The sequence below is a fragment of the Corvus hawaiiensis genome, chromosome 20 (genome assembly GCF_020740725.1).
Source record: "Corvus hawaiiensis isolate bCorHaw1 chromosome 20, bCorHaw1.pri.cur, whole genome shotgun sequence".
NCBI classification, from domain to species: Eukaryota; Metazoa; Chordata; class Aves; order Passeriformes; family Corvidae; genus Corvus; species Corvus hawaiiensis.
The window spans coordinates 7,894,660-7,914,879 of record NC_063232.1 but is presented as its reverse complement, the minus strand read 5'-3'; the positions used below and the strand labels follow the sequence as shown (position 1 = coordinate 7,914,879).

Sequence of the window (20,220 nt, the reverse complement as noted above, 5' to 3'; positions counted from 1 at the left end):
GGAATGGTCTCTTGTGTGAATGCTTAGTGACTTGGAAGGAATTTCCTCTGGGAACAGTGTATTTGCTAACTTTGAAGAGTACTGCTCAGTAAACACTGGAATGCCACAGTCACCAGCCAGGTGGAGAGCAAACATGGGTCTGTCCCTGCCTCCCGCCACTGCAGCTGGTGCTGCTAGGTCAAGGGGCTCTTGTTTAATCTGCTCCAGTCCAACTCAGCCTGGCTCTGGGTGGGGCAGCAGAGCAGCCCCAAGATCCTCAGGTAGGCAAACTGTTGTGGGACAGTGTTTGAAGCAGCTGATGCGTTCTGGGGTGCATGACACAGGCAGAGAGTCGTGGTGGAGGGATCTGTGTCTGGGAGAAGCAGGAGAAGTCTCAACTCCCCAGTGGGACATAGTCCCAACCTGAAAGGAAGCAGCTGAAGGGCCTGATGAAAGGTTTCTGCAAGAGAGATGAAACAGTTGTGGCCTCTGGGCACTGGGTTTTGGAGAGTGGCCACGCAGGATGAGAGGAAAGCAAGTGTCTACCCAGGAATGAAGTGAAAACAGGTGGATGGAGGGCAGCAACAGTGATCTGAGCATGTACAGAGGGGATCTAAGCATGCATGGAGGAGAAATGGAGGGGACTGAGTGCGCACAGAGGGGGGTGAGGCATATCATGGTGGAACCCATAGGAACTGAGCACCCACAGAAGGATGGCAGGATCTGAGCATCGGTGAAGGTCAGCAGAGGGAATCTGAGGGCACCTGTTGTGAAAAAGAGGGATGTGAGCTTGCCCAGGGGAGAGAAGTCAGCCCCAAAGAGATGCTGAAACGACCAGAGGAGATCTGAGTACTCGAGGAGGGGAACAGATGAGATCTGGGTGCACACAGAGGGAAATGGAGGGCACATGAGTCTACAAGGGGGAGAATGGGGATGATCTGTTTGTGCAAGAACAACAGAGGGGTTCTAAGAGAGCACAACAAGGGGAATGAAGAGGATATGAAAGCAGCTGGATAGGAATGGAGTGCGTCTGAGAGTAGCTGGAAGTGAAGAGAATGAGTAAGAGGGGTTCTAGAGAAGCACTCAGAGGGAACAGAGGGAATTTGGAAACATGCAAAGGTAGAATAGTTTGGTTGTAAGGCACTCAGAAAGGATGGCAGGGACAGGCAATGCACAAAAGTAGAAGATCTGATACAGTATCTGGCATGATAAGTCTGGCTGTGTTCAGTGGGAACTTGTGAGGTCACAGATTCCCCATAGTGCAATTTACCAACATGGTCTGGCCCAGCTGGATAAGAACTTACACAATCCAGGTTCACAAATAGTGTAGTTTAGGGAAGGAACAGGAAAGCAGATTCAGGACTTTTGGTGATAAATGCACTAACTATGGAGTGTTATGACAGAAGGGATAGTAACATAAATATTAGCTCGCTCTCTCTCTCTATATATATATTCACCCAGGTCTGCTCCAATGCAGTTGGAGGTGTGAAGTTCAGCCAGAGACATCCCTTCAGGGGAGAAGGAAAGACACTGTCCATCTGCTGATCCCAAGCAAGCAGAGATGCTTTTCCCTCCTCTTTTTGCCCTGAGATCCCACTTTGATACCATAATTTTTGGCCAGCTTTGCTCCAGACATCGTTCCATTATTGGCCCTTGCTGGTGTCAGGGGCAAGGTCAGCCAAGGGACTCATCCCTTGTATTTCTCAACCAGTCTCATCGACTCTCGACCAACTTAAGGCAGCTCTGAAGGAAGCCTGGCAAGTTACTACCCTTCTCCCCCACCCTGCACCATCACCATCACTGACAGCTCTGCAGCTCCAACTGTAGCTGGAATGTCCACCCAGGGAAAGGAAATGCTGCCCATTACCTGGTTTTAATGTCTGCAAGCCCAAGAATCCAGTACTTCTATCACAAGCATAATCCAGGTTTTCAGAACTCTTTATTTCTGTTTTCAGACTATTCCCATTCAAACACCCAGAACAAGAAAAGCAGTTGCAGAAATTTTGGTCCTCTGGGGTGGATCCATATGCTGAAGTCCCCTACACTGAATCCAGGGATTTGGAATCCTCTGAGCTACCCTGATATCCACACCTGTGGGATGTCTGGCGGACACAGAGGCATTGCCAGATGGCCCTGGGAGACAGAAGGAGGAATGAAGAAAGAGGGGGAGCAGGGAGGACACCCTATATTCCCATTAGGGTGTATGTGGGGGGAACAGGGACACATGGGGCATTTGGAGGGCTCAAGGGACAACTGGGGGGTCTTCAGAGCAACTAATGGGCATAAGAGTGAAGTTACGGGATCCTGGGGGCAACTGGCGTAACTGGTGCCCTCAAAGGGACAGTGAGGGTTCTAGGGAAAACAGGGGAAAGTTGGAGGGTTTCAGGGGCAATTAGGGCATCTGAGGGAAATAAAGGCAGCCTGGAGTGCTACTGAGTGCAATAGGGAGATCCTGGAATGGGCCAGAGGACAAAGGGAGTCCCAGGAGACATGGAGCGTCCTGTGAATTTAGGAGTCCTGGCAGTCTTTGGCCCACCCTTGGATACCTGGGTCCCCTTGTACTTGCAGGGAATCCCAAGGGACTGAAAATCCGGAGGGGACTGGGAGTCCCATGCTGGTTTGTGAAGAGCCCTTGAAGCATGGGGATTTTCAGAGTACAGCTCACCAGGTCAGGAGTACTCACACCAGCAGCAGAACGAATGCCATGGAGCTGACAGCCAGAGCCAGCCCCATGGTTGGTATGTGGGGCAGGGGGGTCTTGTCATCGAGCCAGTGCAGCACAGTGCTGAACACAGCCTGGAGTCCTTTCTCTTCCTCCACACTTCCCTCTGACACTGTGGGGATGCAGCCTCTCAGGTCAGGGGGCCCTGCAGCCAGGAACCAGCTGCCCCTGCAGCTCTTGCTCCAGCCACAGACCTTGCTGTTCCCAGCAACCCAGGCATCTGGGGGTCCCTGCTCCACCCCACATGCTCCCAGAGGAGTCAGGCACCAGGGAACACATGCTCTAATCCACCTGTCCACCATGAGGCCAGGCGTCCTGGCACCCTGCTCACCCTCATCCTGTGGACCCAAGTGTCCCAGATCCCACTCTGCCCCACGCTGCTCCCTGCCCCCAGGGCACTCAGGTGTTTGGGCTCACCATTGAGGTAGAAGAACTTGCGGATAATAGGCTTGGAAAGTTCCCCCAGGTGACAGGCAATGGTTCCCAGAGCAGGTTCCTCAATGGTCAGGCTGAAGGGCTTCTCTGGATTCCCCTTCAGCTCCTTGAACAGTGTCATGTCCTGTGTGCGCAGCTGGGGTGTGGGGGGACACATCAGCACCGCCCGGACCCCCAGGAACACGGAACAGCACCCGTGCATACAAAGGCACCTGTGTCCTGAACATGCTTGACACGTCCCCTTAATGCTTCTTGTACCCCTTGCTGGTGCAGGTGCACACACCTCCCATCCGACACGGGTGTGCACCCAGGGATGCACAACCAGAATGTACACAAAAGTCACTTCCTGCACATGCAGGAAGAACTTCTTCCCTGGGAGTGTGGTGAGGCCCTGTGCAGCAGAGCATCTCATCCCCTGCAAGAGCTTATCTGTTTTTTGTTAGCCAGTCAGATAACTCAAACAGGACAGTGTATCTTGTAATGAGTTATTTTTGCACCATGGGTTTAACACTGGTCTGGCATCTCCCATCTGCCAATAAACATCTTACTGTCGAAGTGAGATGGGGAAGATAAGCTGGATTTCTGACTGACAGTAAGTCACTTTGCAACTGTAAAAGCCACAGCAAACTTCTGCAAAGTAGAAAGCTTCTATACATTTTCCTGGAAATGTGTGGAGTTTCTCCCATGAATAGGGACACCTATTTCCCAGTTAATCCCCCAGGGGTTAAGTGAACGAATCTGTGTACATTATTGTCATTTTAGTGGTAAGTTACACTTGGCTCCTATTCAATACTATTTCTTTTGCTAGCTTTAATATAGATACCTTGATATAGTGCACTGTTCTATGTTATGCTGTAATGTACTAGTAGTTCTTTTAGTTTTATACTGTGTAGTAAGTAATTCTGATTAAGATATTTCATCTGTTATATTTTTCCTTTTCATTTTGTTATTAAATAATTCATTTTTATAAATATATCTGATTTGCCATCATTAGGACTTGTGGGCCAAAATTATCCCTAAAATTTAAACTATTGCCAGATTCTGAGGCTAAGGAAGAATTTACCTTCATCTGAACCCATCTCTCTGAAAGAGTTTAAATACACAAATGAATCCTTTCTGACCCTCAGACTCAGCAGCAGGGCTTCTTTAATAAATTTTGTCTGAAGCTTCCACTCTCCCCATGACACCCTGGCACAGGGTGCCCAGAGAAGCTGTGGCTGCCCCTGCATCCCTGGAAGAGTCCAAGGCCAGGTTGGTTGGGGCTTGGAGCAGCCTGGTCTAGTGGAAGGTGTCCCTGCACACCTTCCAGGGGATTGGAATTACATGAGCTTTAAAGTCCTTTTCAACCCAAACCATCCTGTGATTTTATGATTCTATGCATGCACACATGGATCTGCGAATGCAGATCTGCCTGCTACTCATGCACCCTTCACCTAAGGGAGCATCCTGTGTGTGCTTACACAGCTGCTACTTCTAGCACAGGAGCTGCTGTGGCAGCAGTCCCTGTACCTGCAACAGTCCCCCTCAGAATGTCTATTCACACCCTTGCAAGCCTACGTGCAACTCACATTTGGGGCAAACATCCAGGTGATGGGCAGGCCAGTGGGGATGGGGAAAGGCACGTTGCAGTGCAGCACGATGGTTTCATCTGTGTAGGTCCACAGGTCCTGCACTGGGAGCATTGACAGGCTCATGAGCTCACGTCTGCACGTGCACTGACAGAGGTGAGGGTGCTCCTGTGCTGGCTGCAGGGATGGGCACGTGAACACTTGGGCAGGTGCCCTCAGCATGGGACCATTGGTAAGAAATGCAGGGAGTCCCCAGAGATTTTTGTGGTGAAATCCTGTCTTTTGGATCAACTTTGCTCACTATAATCTCATTATAATACTGAGCACACCTCCATCCTAAAAGCTACCTGCCCCCAATGTATGACCACCCCTTGCTGAGCACATAGTCTGCATCTTTCTAGCCTAGACCTTCAAAAGCAAAGTGAGACAATTTGGCCTCAATCAGTACCAAAAGTGTGACTGGAGTCACTCAAGTGCCACCGAAACATAAAAAGTAGTACAAAAATAACCTAAGAATGGGGGGAAGTTGAGGAAGAGTTCCTTACCCTTAACACAACAGTCTCATGGCCCCATACCTGGGCAGTCCAGGGCAAACTGACAGTCCACGAAGCGGCAGGTAGCACACTGGAAGACTCGGGCAGCTGGCTGGAATCCTGAGAAAGAGAGACTTGGTGGTCCCAGGGAACTGGGACATGTACTAAAAGACAGCAGAGGACAAGAGGGATGGGCACTCACCGCAGGGTGGGATGCAGGCTGGAACTGGTAGGGGAGGAAGCAGTGTTAGACTGGGCATCATTGGGGACCCACATCCTTGTCAATGAGCTGTCAGGATTCAGCCTTTGTCCAGTCTAGATGGGGTCGCTGGGAGTTTCTCTAGGACAGAGATTCCCAGGGTGGTCCCATACCTTTCCCCAGCAGGCTCAGCTTTGTCCAGATAGTGTTGACAGCTTCCTGCAGAGACTTGTTCAGGGGTTCTGGGGTGCCCCAAATGTCCAGGTAAGACAATGTGTCCTCCCCCTGGTCCCCATAAACCTTTCCCAGACCCCACAGATCCCTTGTACAACTCACTTTGATTCCATATATCCCTCCTGAAGTCAGATATATCCCCAAATATCCCCTCAAATTCCCCAAGAAGCTGTACACCTTGAAACCCATATACCCTCAGGATTCCCCAAATATCCCTTTACAGCTCCCAGACCTTCATATATCCTGTATTTCACCTCCACCCCATTGTCCTTCAAGGCCTTCACATCCTATCCCCCTTGCCCCATGTCTCATGTCCCTCACTCTGCTCACTCTTGTCCTTTTGGTCCTCTATAAAATACATAGCATCCATGATGATGTCCCGAAGTTCCTCACGCTGTCCTGACCCTGTAATCAGTACAGGGACATCAGAATCAGTACAGGGTTAGAGTTGGAGTTTCAGGGATGGGAAGATCCAGTAAATTCTGGGAATTTCTGCGGGTTCCTGGAGTCCTGATCAAGGTTTAAGGAATACTGGGAAAGGTCAGGTGTCCCTGTGGATTCCTAAGGTCCTAGGTAGGGTCAAGGGGTCCCCAGTGTGTCCTTGGTCACTGTTGGGTGATTCTCAGGGTTCCAGGCAGGTTTGGAATTCCCCAAGGTCTCCAGGGGCCAAATCAGGACTGAGAAGACCTTGGCATGGTTGTGAGTCCCAAGGATGCTTGTCCGGGGTGGGTCCCCAGGATCCCCAACTTCCTGGGATCCTGCTCAGTGTCAGTGTGAGGGCCTTGGTTGAAACAGGAAACCCCAGAAGGCTCTGGGGTGCTGTTCAGGGTGGGGATCCCCTTTGGGATGGGTGTCCCTGGTGGAAAGGAGGGACCACTCAGGACAGAGGTCCTTCGGTAGGATCTCTGTTGGGTTTGGTGTCCCTAGGGTCCCAAGACATACCTACAGTGATGGAGGCAAGCGGTTTAGCAGCCTCAACAAGGGCCTCATGGCATTTTTTATGTCTGGGGTCATTGACAGAGGCCCCAGTAATGTCATGGCAAAGCCGTGCCCGCTGAATGGGGGGCCCAAAGCAGAGCAGGCAGGAGTGCACCTCAGGAAGGTAGGACATCAGGACCCACAGCCACAAGCCACGGTTTCTAGGGTGCCAGGGGACTAACATCAGCATCAGGGCCACTGACCACCACTCCATGACCCCAAACCTAGCACCCAAGTGCCTGACTTCCCTGGACAAAGGCAGGGTTCCAAGGTGGAACCCGGGTGCCTGGGTTGCCAGGGGACCAGGTAAGGTGGAAGGCCACACTCTAGCCAGCCACACTGACCTCACACCAGCCAAAGGTGTGGGGCAGAACCCAGCAAGGAATGTGCAAGCCCAACATTTGAGCAGGAAGAACTGAGCCAGCCCAAGGCTACAGAAGCACCACTGCCAAACATGGCTGGGACTGCCTGGGACATGGCATTTGTATGTGTGTCCCGAGGACACTCTTCTGCCTCTCTTCTATATTGTATTCTTGGGTAGAGGAATACACACCTGGTGCATCTTCAAGATATCAGATTGTTCAGGTCTCCAAAACAGAGAGGAGAGAAAGAGAGAAACTACAAAATATTATCATTAACTACAAAGCAAAAGACTCAGAAAGCAGCTGCTGGTTTTACAGAGACAAGAGTTCCTGATGCAGAAAACAACACATGACAGTGTTTGCAGGTGAAAACCAAGCATGACACTAAAGATTCATGTGAAACCCCAGTACTACTAGAAGGCAGAAGGTGCTGTAAGAGCTGAGCTGGCATGTGCCAAAACATTTAATAAATGCAAGTCGCTATTTCCATCCAGCTTGCAACTGTTCACTTTCATCCCTGTCCTGTTAATGAGCATGGAGATAGTGACCCATCACTGGCAGCCATGGTCACTATGCAGGTATCTGACAAAGCCCATGGTGACAAAAATGACATGATGGTCCAATAGCCTAGGCTATTCAAACCCAGTGCTTGTCAACTCTCTCCTGCGGAGCAGAAACTAAGATGAATGCAGGAAATGTTGGAGACCTTGCCAGGTGATGTAGATGCCACAGCACGTCCACTAGCAGAGAACTTCCTGAGCGTCAGCTGGCCTTGGGAAGGGATTTCCTAAAGCCTCTGCCCTTCCTGGCTGCTCCAGCGTGCAGCAGTGCAGCACTGCTGAGCAAACCAGCAGATGGAAAGCCTGCCCTGGTCAATGGCCCTGAGCGATCGGCACCAGAGTCCAAAGGAGGAATGAGGCTGTTGAACTCCAGACAGAAACACACCATTGACTGCTGAGGCAGAGCAGGCAGCACGGTCTGTACTGCCCCACAGTATTCTAGGCTGTGATTTTAACCATCAGAAGAAAAAAATGATGTAAATGGTATTTTTTTATGATGCTGGGAAGGCAAAATGGATGGTTGGGACCTATTCTAAAAAGGGGGAAGGTATGTCCTCTTCTGTACTTACTAGAGAGGCACCTTCAGTACAGAAGAATTAATTCCCTTCCAAAATCCAGTATTAAGAATTGAAATTTGCATGCTTTTATTTCATCTGAATTTCTTGACCTGTCTTTTGTAATAGATGTTTTCACAATGTTGTGGAAGAACTGCAAACTCCAGAACTCAGCTTTCTCGAGTGCTTTTGCTTTCCCTGTAACATTCTGACTCTTGGACAAAATGAGCTAGTCTGCTCAGCAGGGGAAAAAAACAACCAACCAAACCAACAAAAATCTCAAAGAAAAACACAAAACTCTCCAAAATGGGACTCTCAAGTGGTCTTAGTCCAGTGGTTTGTGATCTGGACCAGAAGGAATACTCTATACCACGCATGCTATTCGCAGAGTGGGTAGAAACAGCTGCTTTGGACTTGCAGAGCTGCGGTTGGCGCTATCTCCCAGGTGCTTGCCTGGAGCACTGTTTAAACTCCTTCTCCATCAAACAGTCCCAGCCTCTCTTGGCAGGTGGCTGTGGAATGGTTAGATGGTCCTTTTGAGAAGAGCTCTAGAGGTTCTGTGGCTGCACGGCACCACATCACGAGGTCACAGTGTAGTGGGTGGGTGCCCAGTGCTCGATATTCCATCAGCACTCGTGGCAGCCAGTGCGGGTTTGTCCCGGATCCCCTTGGGCAGCACACCGAGGAAGAGGTGCCCAGGTCACCCCAGCCAGGTCACGTCTGGGAGCCAGTGTGTGCCGAGGGAGCGGAGGCCGAGCTGGGACCGCAGGGCCATGTCGGGTGTCCACTACAAGTTCTCCTCCAAGCTGAGCTACGACGTGGTCACGTTCCGTGGCCACAGCATCTCCTTGGTGAGCTCAAGCGCCAGAGCATGGCCCATGAGAGGCTGAAGGCAGCCAACTGTGACCTGCAGATCCTCAAAGCTGAGACCAGTGAAGGTGAGTGGGGTCTGGGCCCGGGCCCCGGGGCTGCCCGGCGGCATCGGCGCAGAGCAGCATGCAGTGCCACAGGCTGTGGGAGCCATGCTCTGCCCTGGGGACAAAAGCCAGGGCAAGAAAGCGCAATGGTACATATCAAACTGGCTTTTACAGCTCTAAAGGGATTCTCTGACATGCCATGTAATTCTATGTCAATATCCATTCTTCCCAACTGACTCATACTTTTTCTGTGTTTGTGTTGTTCTCAGAATACTCCGATGATGCCCAGATCCCAAAGAGCATCTCAGTTGATTGTGAAGAGAGTCCCAGCTCGAGCTATGTGAGTATCCACGAAGCACTGGATTCCCTGTGAGGGACGTCAGGGTGTGAACTTCTTTTATGGATTTGGGTTTACAGAGGCACTTGGACTGTATCTGGTCAAAGCTGCAGTTAATTTCTTTTTTCATGGGGTACATTTTTTTAATGTATCTACTCCAAAGCACATTTTTAGGTTCGCAGGGATGTGGGGTTCCAACTCCAACACTGGTAAATCCTAAGGTGACTCTCTTGGTTTTGCTCTTGGGGTGACTGGGCTGAGAGCCAAGTCACCGGACCTGTTTCCTCCGCATGAGGAGACTCCAGCTTGTATGCCTTTGCTTTTATTGGCTTTATAGTAATGACAGGTACCTCCTGTAACAATTACATATTATTAGAAATAGACTTTTAATATGTTCCCATCTGAGAAGAGCCTGGTTGTCAGTATTTGACTTTCTTGCACTGGGGGAGATGCGTTTGGAGACTGTGGGGTATCTGGCAGGTATCTTGCACCCCAAATTTGGGGCTTTTGCACGCTGTTGGGAGAAGATAGACCAAGAATTGTGCTTCTACATATGGCTTTGGTTTGGGGTTAATGGAAATATGGATGCTTCGTGCTGCCCTGTCATGGCATCCTCCCTTTCAGGCTGGATGGCACCTCACATGGTGTTGTGGTGCTGCCCTGCAATGAGAGGATGGATGCTGGTAGCATTCAGATCCCATCAGTTCCTGTGTGTGATGATCACGAGACAGTGGCTCTGCAGTTGCAGCGATGGCAGTTACTCAGGCAGAGGAGCTTTCTGTCCCTCCAGCTGGAAACACGGCAGAAATATCTGGCAGAGAGGCCGATGTGTGGGAGGGATGAGGATCTGCTGTCACAGGGGTTGCGTGTCTGATTCCTGAGGACTTGAATCAGACACAGATCACTGAGTATGTGGAATCTCAGCAAGTTTGCAAATGGAATAAATAGCTCCCAAAATACTGTTGCATTTTCAAGATCACCTGAAAGGAAATTGTGCCAATTAAGACTCTTCTTTTTTTTCCCCACAGAGCTCTTAAATTGCACCAACCCCTAGGAAAGGCTTCCAGGTGACCTTTCTATCACTATTTGTAGTCACTGTAGCATCTGTAACACACTGGCCACTTCGGCCCTGTCGTGGCTAAGGATGGCAAAGATCTGACCACAGGGCTTGGGCTCCTTCAGAGAAACACTGTTCTGGAGACAGAGCTGCTGACAGTTCTGGTATTGCTTTGGCAGAGGAGGAATTATTTTTCACTGAAAGAAACCTGCACTCCTGAGCATCAACACTGTCACCCTTCTGGCTTAGAAACTACACTCTGTGTAACTGGTGACACCGAAGGAATGAGATTTTGGGGTTTTGTTTTAGTTTCATTGAAGGTACCAAGAGAGAAGAGTTTATGAAGACAAATAAATTTCCACCTTCACTGAACTATCAGAACATAACGGTTTGATGTTCAGGTGTTCTTTTCTGTTTTCACTGCTTGAGGCTGGGTCCAAGTGCTTCATTTTAAGTTCTGATCCTCTATTTCTTCAGCCAGGAAACAAAATGAGCCAGTGAGGGGAACATCCAAGGCAGTACGTGAAACTCCAGCCTCACACCTCATCCTACACACTGCACTTCATTCTAAACAGTGCAGCCTTGTATTAATGTTCTGGACATTGAACTTGAATGTGGTTTAATTCTTTTATTAACAGGTTGCTGACTTTTCTGCCCCTCTTTCTCTGGCCCAGCTCATCAAGGTATAGAGATATTCTCTGTCAAATACTTAAAAAAAAAAAAAATCCTTTACTTAGTCTTTTTAAATCTTACACTGTGATCTACATCTGGATAATTGTGGTAATGTGTTCAAAACTGTCTTTTTAGTAATTTAAGGTGTTCATTGTAAGTTTAAAATGCAAGTATGTTGTGATGCTATCCCAAAAAGAGAAGTTCCCAGGTTGGGAAGAGAGAAGGGGAGCCACCTTATCATCCCCAACGTGATGTTGCAGCATTACCCCTCTTCAAGACCAAAAGCAGCAGCACTTCAGCACCTGTTTCCCATTTTTTGTATCATCACTTTTGCACTGGAAAGTAACAGTTTGTGTTGTACTAATGTGTACAGAGGAATTGAACTGGCTGTAAGTTATGGACATTTCAGGGAGGTTTGCAGCAGCCAAAACAAGCATTTCTGGAACAAGGACACTTGCGAGGCTTGAATTTTGAATTTCTGGCCATGACAGCTATAGATCCATTCCTCGGCTGCTGCACTTGTTCACAAATTGGGGTCTGGGGACAGTGGACAACACAATCTCCTTTGTTTGATTGCAGATGTTGTAAGTGTTTTTGGTATTGTTATGACTTTGTAAAAAGTGCCATATTTGAATTTGGGTCTACTCCTAGACATGTTTTGGTGGGGTTTTGTTGTGTTTTGTAAACCGTTTGGGTTCAAACACATTGGTCAAGTGTCTGTAAATGTCTCTGTAAATGTTGATGGAAATGCTTCCAGAGCAGTGGATCTGGATCATGTTCCTGTACAGAAAAACACTGTGTCAATGAAACACCCATTTATTAATCTCTAGATTGGTTGCTTTTGGGAAGGAAGATCTGTGAAAGCAAAACCTCGAGAGGCTGATCTCTCCGGGGCTCTGTGGAGAGCTCTGTGGGCTCTTGTCTTTGGCTGTGCGGGTTCAGACGTGTTCTTCACGTGTGTGTCCAACCCTTCCCTGTCACACAGACCCCCAATCTGGCTGAGGCCAATGCTGCGGAAGAGGACAAGATCAAAGCCATGATGATCCAGTCCTGCCCTTACTATGAGCCCCTCAAGTGTTGGTAAGATCAAATCTGCTCCTGGAAGAACATGGAAAAATCACACGTTTCTCTCTTGTTTTAACAAGGGACACACATTGCTACCTTCCTCCTTTTTTTACCCTCAAAAACTTGCAGTGACCTGGAGACACCCTTGGCTCCTGCTCCATCATCACTTCCCAGCCCTGTTCCCAGGCTTAAAAGGAGCTCAGGAATCCCCATGAGTTCTATGGTGGAGGTGAAGGACCCCAACACAAAGGGAGCAATGCTTATGCCCAGCGGGAAATATGCCATCCCAATTATTAATTTGTAAGTATGGAATTAATTGCACTGACCCAAAAGTGACCAAGAGAAGCTGTGTGGAAACGTCTGAGTGGCAAAGCCACCACACTGGCCACCACCCGTCCTTGCGGGGCAGGGAGTGTTGTCACTGTAGCTGATCTATCCCAGAGGTCATCTAAAAATCCCAGATTCTGTAAGCAAGAAAATAACAACTGCAGGACAAGAAAAGAACAAATCATTGTCCTGAGGCAGCAATGCAAGGAGTCCAAAATCCATCCATAGCTCTGGAAGTTCATGGGGCACAGGAGAGTGGAGGGAGATGGACCCTGCTGGATGCTTTTGCACTCACACACGAGCTGCTCTTCTGCCTTGGCAGCGGGAACTTTTCCACGGTACCAAGTTCTTCCGTGGGCAGCAGCGCTATGGCAGCAGAGGAGAGATGCTTTGACGGGAGCATATTGAGAAGAAAGAAAACAGTTAAACCAAATTTCGGAGGACAACAAGTGGGGAGAGGGACAGTTTTGAATTAACTTCATCATGGTCTTCTTTCACCCCCTACAGAAGACAACGTCCACAGCCAAGGCCTCCAGCTGGAATGGAACCTCCAATGAAAAAAGTGAAGAAGGCAGAAAAGCCAGTTTAATTCATGTTCTTCATTCTTCATTCATGTTCTTTATTAATGTTCCTGACTATTTGTTCTTCTTTCTTGTTCTACCTTCCTCGTCTTCTTTCACTGTTCTTTTTTCGTGTCCATAATAAATGTTCACTTATTATTCTTAATTCTTCTTTATTGCTCTTATTTCATCTTCCTATTATCTCTTGCAAAACGTATTTGGACAATAAACAACACAGCATTGAAAGGAACTTACTTTGCTATACTTTTCCCTAGATGTGCTGCTTATTACAAGCCTTGTTATGTCACTGGAAATTAACTTGATTGGTCACTACTGCAGACAGCTGCCTTTGACACTGGTTTTCTTTCTCATACTCTATGCAACAACAAGCTGGAGAAATTAAGGAGAAGAAAAAATCTTGAAAGGTGAAAAAAACAAACCGAGGCAATAGTGATTAAACACATTAAAGCTAAGAAGATGTGCCACTGAGGAGTTGCAGGAGTCTTCCGTATCCACATGTCTGACAAAGAAACAGCAGAAGGTGGCTGACAAGGTCACGATGCAGGAAATACATTCCCTTTCCATGTTTTCAGGTTTCCCAATCCTTGAAAGGAGATTTGAGAGTCCTCTATGGTTTATTTCCTCCTCTGGCTCATAAGTCAGCTCTGTGTCCCTTCACCCAAACATCGCTTCCATAGAGCTTTGAAGCAGGAAGGACTAGGGGTGAACAGAGTGTGGTTTTGGAAGGGGGCAGGTGGGGGGAGGACGAGGGGTGTTGAAGGGAAGAACTTTGTTTTTCTTCCCTCACCATCTTGGGGACATGGGCAGGAGAAATGTCACTGGCTTCTTTATGGGCTGTCAAGCTGACATAAAACCTGACTTGGAGGAAATTGTACAAAGGCTTCACCCACGGAGACTCTGCCCTGAACTCCAGAGCAGAAAGGAGTCTACAGCTCAACAACCCTCCTGCTCAGCGAGGTGCTCACGGGGGTCCCTCCTGCACCTCCGGCATGAGCAACAGCACCCTGCTGCTTCACTGGCAAAGGCTGATCCCTAGGGATGCTCCAAACCAGGCCTTGCGTTTGCTGTGCCAAAAGCACCAAGTGGCCAATGTCTGAAACCCAGGTGAGAGCGGCAGGTTTGGCAAGCCTCTCATAGGGACTGAGCTCTGTGGGGCCACTGGCCCTGCCCACGGCCTCTGCCCAGGTGCTGCTTTGGGGATCCCTCGCTTGGTGAGGAAACAAACATACACGCGCCCTTTGGACTCCATCCGCGGCTTGGTGCTTGTTCCTGTGCCCTGCCCGTGGCGACTCACGCTGACAGGTCACCTGCACAGCAAAGCCAGGCTTATTGCCCGCTCCACAGCGCAAGAAGGAACTAAGAACGTGAGATGCCACAGGGCAGGCCACTGACGCGGCAGATGAAGAACTGGCTTAGCTGTAACTCAAGTCTTAAACTGATTAAAGAAAAACAGTGAGGCCTCTCCTGTCCTGCGAGACTTTCAAGCACTTTCCAGTAACTAAAGGGGCTCCAAAAGGCCTGGAGAGGTACTTTGCACAAGGGCCTAGAATGACAGGACAAGGGGGAATGGCTTCACACTGAGAGACGGCTGGGTTAGATTGGACATTGGGAAGAAATTCTTCCTCGCGAGGGTCGTGATGCCTTGGCACAGGTTGCCCAAAGAAACTGTGTCTGCCCCATTCCTGAAAGTGTCCAGGGCCAGGCTGGATGGGACTCGGAGCATCCTGGTCTAGTGGAAGGTGTTCCTGCCTATGGCAAGGGATTGGAAAGAGAGGATCTTTCAGGTCCCTTCCAGCCCAGGCCATTCCATGACTCCGTGACGCCATCGGTCTATGACCCACTGGTTCCCAAGAGTGGAGTGGGGTGCGTTGCCTGACAACGAGAGTTGTGATGAAGAGGGCCATGAGCAGCACAGGCTCCAGTCCTTTGATGGATGAGGACGGAGGAAGCAGCCTGCTGGCTGCTCATCCTTTTTATTATCACTTTTGCCCATCGCTTTTATCATCCCTTTTGCTCACCGCCTTCATTATCCGTTTTGCTCATCCCTGACAAACCCAGCTGGGCAGGAAGGCTTGTGTCCCACCAGGGACAGAGCGTGTGCAGACATGGCAACATCCCTGGACACGCTCAGTCTCTCCCAGCTGCTGGATCTTGCCTTTGGGATGCCCCACAACGGGGCTGTCCATTTTGCAGCCATGCGAAAACTGCTGCTGGCAGTGCTGGGGCACCTGGACATGCAGTACCTGACCACCCAGGAGCCATGGCCAGGCCAGCTGAGTGGCCCCTCACTCGCTGATGTAGCAGCTGAAGTGAAGGAAATTAAGAAGGAGATGGAAGTCTATAAGACACACATGTCCAAGGTAGAGGCTCTTCCCAGCCCCCTGGGTGCTCCCCCACCAGACAGCCCCTCCCCGCTCCCTCAGTCAGCAGTGCTTGGCCCTGCCCTCGCTGCCCAGGCAGAGGTTGAGCCACTGGCAGTGGCTCTTTGCTGTCTGGATGGGCTTCAGTGCTCTGGCTGGTGCAGGTGGCACTGGGACTCTCCCTGCTGACCTGGCTGTGCCACGGGCTGCCTGCGGCAGGGTAGGGCTCTTTGGGGTGTTGCTGCCCTGGGCATCACCCCTGACATCCCTGTTTCTCGGACTGCTTCGCAGGTTCTTCATGAGGAGATTGGTGGGATAAAGGGAGAACTTTCCCAACTCTCAGCGGATACTAGGAAGGTCCAGAAAGCACAGGTCTGTGCAGGCCACTGTGGTGGTGTGGGTCATGTTCCCCACAGGCACTCCCCAGGGACTCGTCTCTCATACCACTTTCTCCTACAGTCCTGCGTGGCAGAGGACATGATGAAGTTCCAGGAGGCACGAGATGAGGTGAACTGCTGCTGGGAGCAAGTTGTGGGTCTGAGACAGCAGCCAGTACCCTCGGCTCTGCTGGCTGGAGGCTCAGCACCCCTGGCCCTGCTGGATGCATGGAGAGTGCTGCCTGCAGGGCCCTACCAGCCCAGCTGAGCTGGGCCCTGTGCTGTCACCCCCATGCTGCACATACGATGGGGGGGCAATGCCCTGCAGGTCCCCACGTACCAACCCCAGGGGCTGACCAACACCACCTCTCCCTCCTAGGCCATGTCTCTCTCCAAGGATTTCCGCGAGGAGATTGGCATCCTAAAGATGACACAGTCCCGCATGGCACAGAAGATCAAGGAGTTGGCTGCCTCGGTGAGCTACAGGGTGATGTCACCTTTAGGCTCTCGGGGAACTTCAGTGTGGCTCTGTGAGCTCAGGGTTTGGAGTGAGGGGCTGGGGAAAGGTTGGCCGCCCTGGGCTTTCCATGCAGCTGAAGGGCCCCCACACAAGGACAACATGAGGTCTATGCCCTGACTCTACCGTCACTGGCCTTCCCAGATGAAGAAGCTGGAGGAGGACATTAAAAAGCTGAGGGAGGATGCAGCCAAGTGGAAAGAAGAGAGCAGCAAGGAGATCTCTCAGCAAATTGAGTAAGAGGACAAAAGTGGGTTTCATGCCCTGTGGGGCTGCAAGGGAGCCCAGGGGGTCTGGGAGCATCCTGGTTTGTGGGCACAGGACAGTGCCCGAGCAGCCCTGCAAGGGCTAAGCCTGCCCCTGCCCCCATCTCGCTGGCCAGGGCTGTGCTGCAGGAGATGAAGCACGAGCTGCAAAAGATGGAAAAGCAGCAGGAGATGAGGAATAGCATGCTGGAGCAGCTGGTGACTGAGACAGCCAACCAGCTGAACGAGCAGGTGAGGTCCTGGGGGAGCACTCCCACCACCCGCTGCCTCGATGCAGTAGTGCTGGTGGTGTTCCTGGCCATATTGCCTGACTGGCTGGTGCCACCCAGCACTGTTGGTTCCATTCAACCCATCTCTGAGCCGATTCCCTCTGCCCTTCCTGCAGCTGGCTGAGATAGGGGAGACAGTGGGGAGCATGCAGGAGGAGCAGGAGAAGGCAAAGGCAGAGTGCTCCAACTGCACTTTTGACATCAGAGTGCTTTTGGGGGAGCTCCTCCAGCGCTGCGAGAAACTCCAGGAGCAGGTGGACTCCCTGGAGTCAAGGCAGATGGCTGTGGGCAAGCTGGAGAAGATGCTGAGGAACTGGGGCCAGGTAGGCAGCTGGCAGCATGAGGGACTGGGGGAGGGGGAGATGATGTCCCCCGGCTGGATGTGCTGTGCTGTAGAGTGGGGGAGCCCCAAACTGCCCCAGATTGGCCTGGACCAGTCAGCAGCATGGACAGAAATTAAAGCCTTCATGCAAATGTCCTGTTGACACTGAGATCCCGTGGCCACTAGCTGAGTAACACAGGTCTGTCCCTGGGGAGCAGCCAGATCCACTTTGGTCAGCACCACATGTTTTTTCTCCTTGGAGCAGGACCAGGAGCTGAGGCAGCCCAAGGATGGCACAGTTGTACAGATGCAAAGGGACTATGAGAAGCTCAGCTTCATCTCAGGGAGCCTCCAGAAGGACTCTCAACAAAAGCAGAAAGCAATCGAGGTGTGTGGCTGAAAGTCCTGTGGGGTCAGAGCATCCCCCAGGCAGACCCCAGGCAGGGGACCACAAGGAATCTGTCTCCCTGCCGACCCGCTCACAGCCCTGTGCCGGTTCCAAGTGCCTTTCCTTGAGGTTTTTGCATAGGGGGAGCAGGGTGTGCTTCCTGCTCCTGGGGTGTGCCCCAGGAGGCAGCTCCAACCCTGCTGTGGTGTCATGGGTTCCTTTCTGTGCTGAAAGATGCTGTTCCAGTCTCTGGAGAAGCTGCAGAAGGAGAAAGCAGATGAGCAGGACATGTTGGCAGCAATGGACATGGTACAGTCTCGAGGGGCCTCTGTGCCAGCCCAGGGGTTCCTGGGCAGGGTGACAAATGCCCCTTGTCCCTTGGGGGCTGGGTGGCAGAACTGGCCTGGGGGAGAGAGGATTTCCAAACTGCGTGGGGGTCCCTCGCCCTTCAGATGGTGGGATCGACCTTGGCCGTGTGAGGGGGCAAACGGGGCCACAGCACCCTGGAAGGGGCATGATGGCCTGCAGGAAGCACTTCTCCCTCTGCCCCTCACACGCACCGGCCCTGCCTGTCGTTCCTCAACCCTTTCTGCATCGCTCTCCTGTCTTTCCCCTCTGCTAGAAGGCAGACAAAGCTGCCTTGGGCAGCAAGGTCAATTGCAGCCAATTTGAAGTGAATATGGAGCGGCTGGATGAGAGGATGCAAGAGTTGCAGAGCCAGATTTCAGGGCAGAAGCAACACTGGGACAAGGTGCAGCAGCAGTTCAGCGATGCAATGGAAGAAAAGGTGAGGGGTACCTGGTCCCCAGTGTGACAAACTGGCACCTTTGGGACTTGTCAGCCTGAGGCAGCATTCCTCTGAGGATCCCCCTCCAGGCTTTTCCCTGGAGACCTCCGTGTCCCATCCCGGGGCAGCTGGCTGATGCTGTGCACCTGTTCACAGCTGGATCGCCTGGAGCTGAAGGCTTTCTGTAACCAGATGGAGGAGACCTGGAACAGGAACATCGAGGAGCTCAAGAACAGGCTGATGCGTGACAAAGCTGCTGGGATTAAGAAGTGAGTGTGATGGAGATGCTGATGGCTTTGGGAACAGCAATGGTCCCATTTCCTCCAACTGTCCCAGCCAGTGCCTGTGGTCCCCTGCCACGGGAACAATTTAGCTGCCAAATGAACCATGGGGATGCTGATGAAGCAGCTGCACCTTCTCCTTCCACCAGCAGCAGGTTCCACACAGGAAAGGAGGCACAAGGAGGGGGCACCTGCAGGATGGAGCCCACCCAAAGCAAAATGGGGGTGGGGGTGCAAAGGCTCCCAGAAGCCAGGGTGGGAGATGGCAACTCATCCCCCCAGGCAAGGGTGTGACACAGCATCCCAGAGCTGGGTCCTGCCCTGCCCTCCTGGCCAGGCACGGGGCAGGGGTGGCATTGGTGCCAGAGAGGGGCTGAAAGCAGTGCAATGGCTGGTTGGGATGGTGACGTGGGTGCCTGTGGCCTTCGCCTGGCATCAGCCCGCAGGTTGGGGATGGGGAGAAACAGGCTCGAGAGCCCACGGTTCACCCTGCAAACGCCGTGACTCCCTGCAGTGCCGTGCTCGGCGCCTGGCTGCTGCCACTGAGCTGCTGCCTGTGTGCGGGCCGGGCTGTGGCCCCAGGAGCTCACCCCGCCCTCTTCTCTCGCCCTCCTCAGGCAGCTGCCAGTCCCTTTCTCGTGCCTGTCCTGTGACCGCATGCTCACCATGCAGGTTCCTGGCCAGTGAGTAGCACCAGTGCATCAGGGGGTAGCGGGGGTGTGATGGGGGGAGATGGGTGCCAGCAGTGACCCGCTGTGCTGGACACAGGGGTGAGAGTGGCTGCTTGGGAGGGTCTGATGTGTGGAGCCCCCTCTGCAGCCCTGCCCATCAGCAGGAGGTGTGGGGACTCGTCCCAAGGGCTGCAGGCAGCGGGATGTCAGGGGCAACAATCCTGTGGCTTTTGGGCTGCTGCCTCGAGCAGGAACACGTCGTTTGTCCCCTGTCACCCACCTGTGACTCCTGCCCTCCCCAGGAACCCTGAGAGACTGCCATACTTGCAGCCGCTGCCCCCCAGCAAGGAGCCACAGCACAGCCAAAGGTAGGGGCCCTGAGGACACATGCCCAGCTCCCGGGATGCAGGGTAGCCCTGAAACAGCAAGGAGGGCTCTTCCCTGCGTGTAGGTTGGACTTTGGTCTCCTGCAGCAGGTGGAGAGGAGACGGGAGGGACATGCCCCACAGGCAGCACCGCCAGTCCCCTCCCTGGCACAGCAGGGTGAAGCCCAGGATGCCACAGGGCTGGGCACTGACTATCCTCTGCCCCATCCCACAGGAGGCTGGTGGTCCATGGCAGTGTCCCCCGTGTGGCACAGAGCTATGGGGACCATCAGTGCAGCAGCTCCATGATGCAGCACATCAAGGCTTCACCACATAGAAGTGCACGGCTGCAGCACCTCCTGGTACTCCAGACCGAGGTAGGGATGGTGAAGGTGGGGACACAGAAGGGTGACTGAGGCTTGATGGCATTGCTGACTATCCAGGGGGAATCTGTGCCTTCAGTCCCCAGGGAGAGCTGGGTTGGGAGGATTACTGGGGGATGCTGATTTGGGCCCCGCGTTGCAGCCAGCTGCTCTC

At 51.9% G+C, this 20,220-nt stretch overlaps 2 protein-coding genes across 2 annotated transcripts; one reads left to right on the top strand and one right to left on the bottom strand.

Annotated features, from left to right (window-relative positions):
• Window positions 1-2,658: 2,658 nt before the first annotated feature.
• SPACA6 (sperm acrosome associated 6) lies at window positions 2,659-6,781 on the bottom strand. The gene is made up of 8 exons (XM_048325040.1): window positions 6,613-6,781; window positions 5,992-6,075; window positions 5,610-5,678; window positions 5,440-5,463; window positions 5,280-5,357; window positions 4,705-4,808; window positions 3,119-3,272; window positions 2,659-2,813 (listed from the first exon to the last, which is right to left on the bottom strand). The coding sequence occupies exons 1-8, from the start codon at window positions 6,779-6,781 to the stop codon at window positions 2,659-2,661; spliced, it is 837 nt and encodes a 278-aa protein (XP_048180997.1).
• A 2,116-nt stretch (window positions 6,782-8,897) lies between these two features.
• Window positions 8,898-9,385, top strand: LOC125336493 (E3 ubiquitin-protein ligase RBBP6-like). Its single transcript, XM_048325038.1, is given in 4 exon segments — window positions 8,898-8,973; window positions 8,976-9,062; window positions 9,311-9,351; window positions 9,353-9,385. Coding segments are annotated over 4 exon segments (237 nt in total).
• Window positions 9,386-20,220: the final 10,835 nt, after the last annotated feature.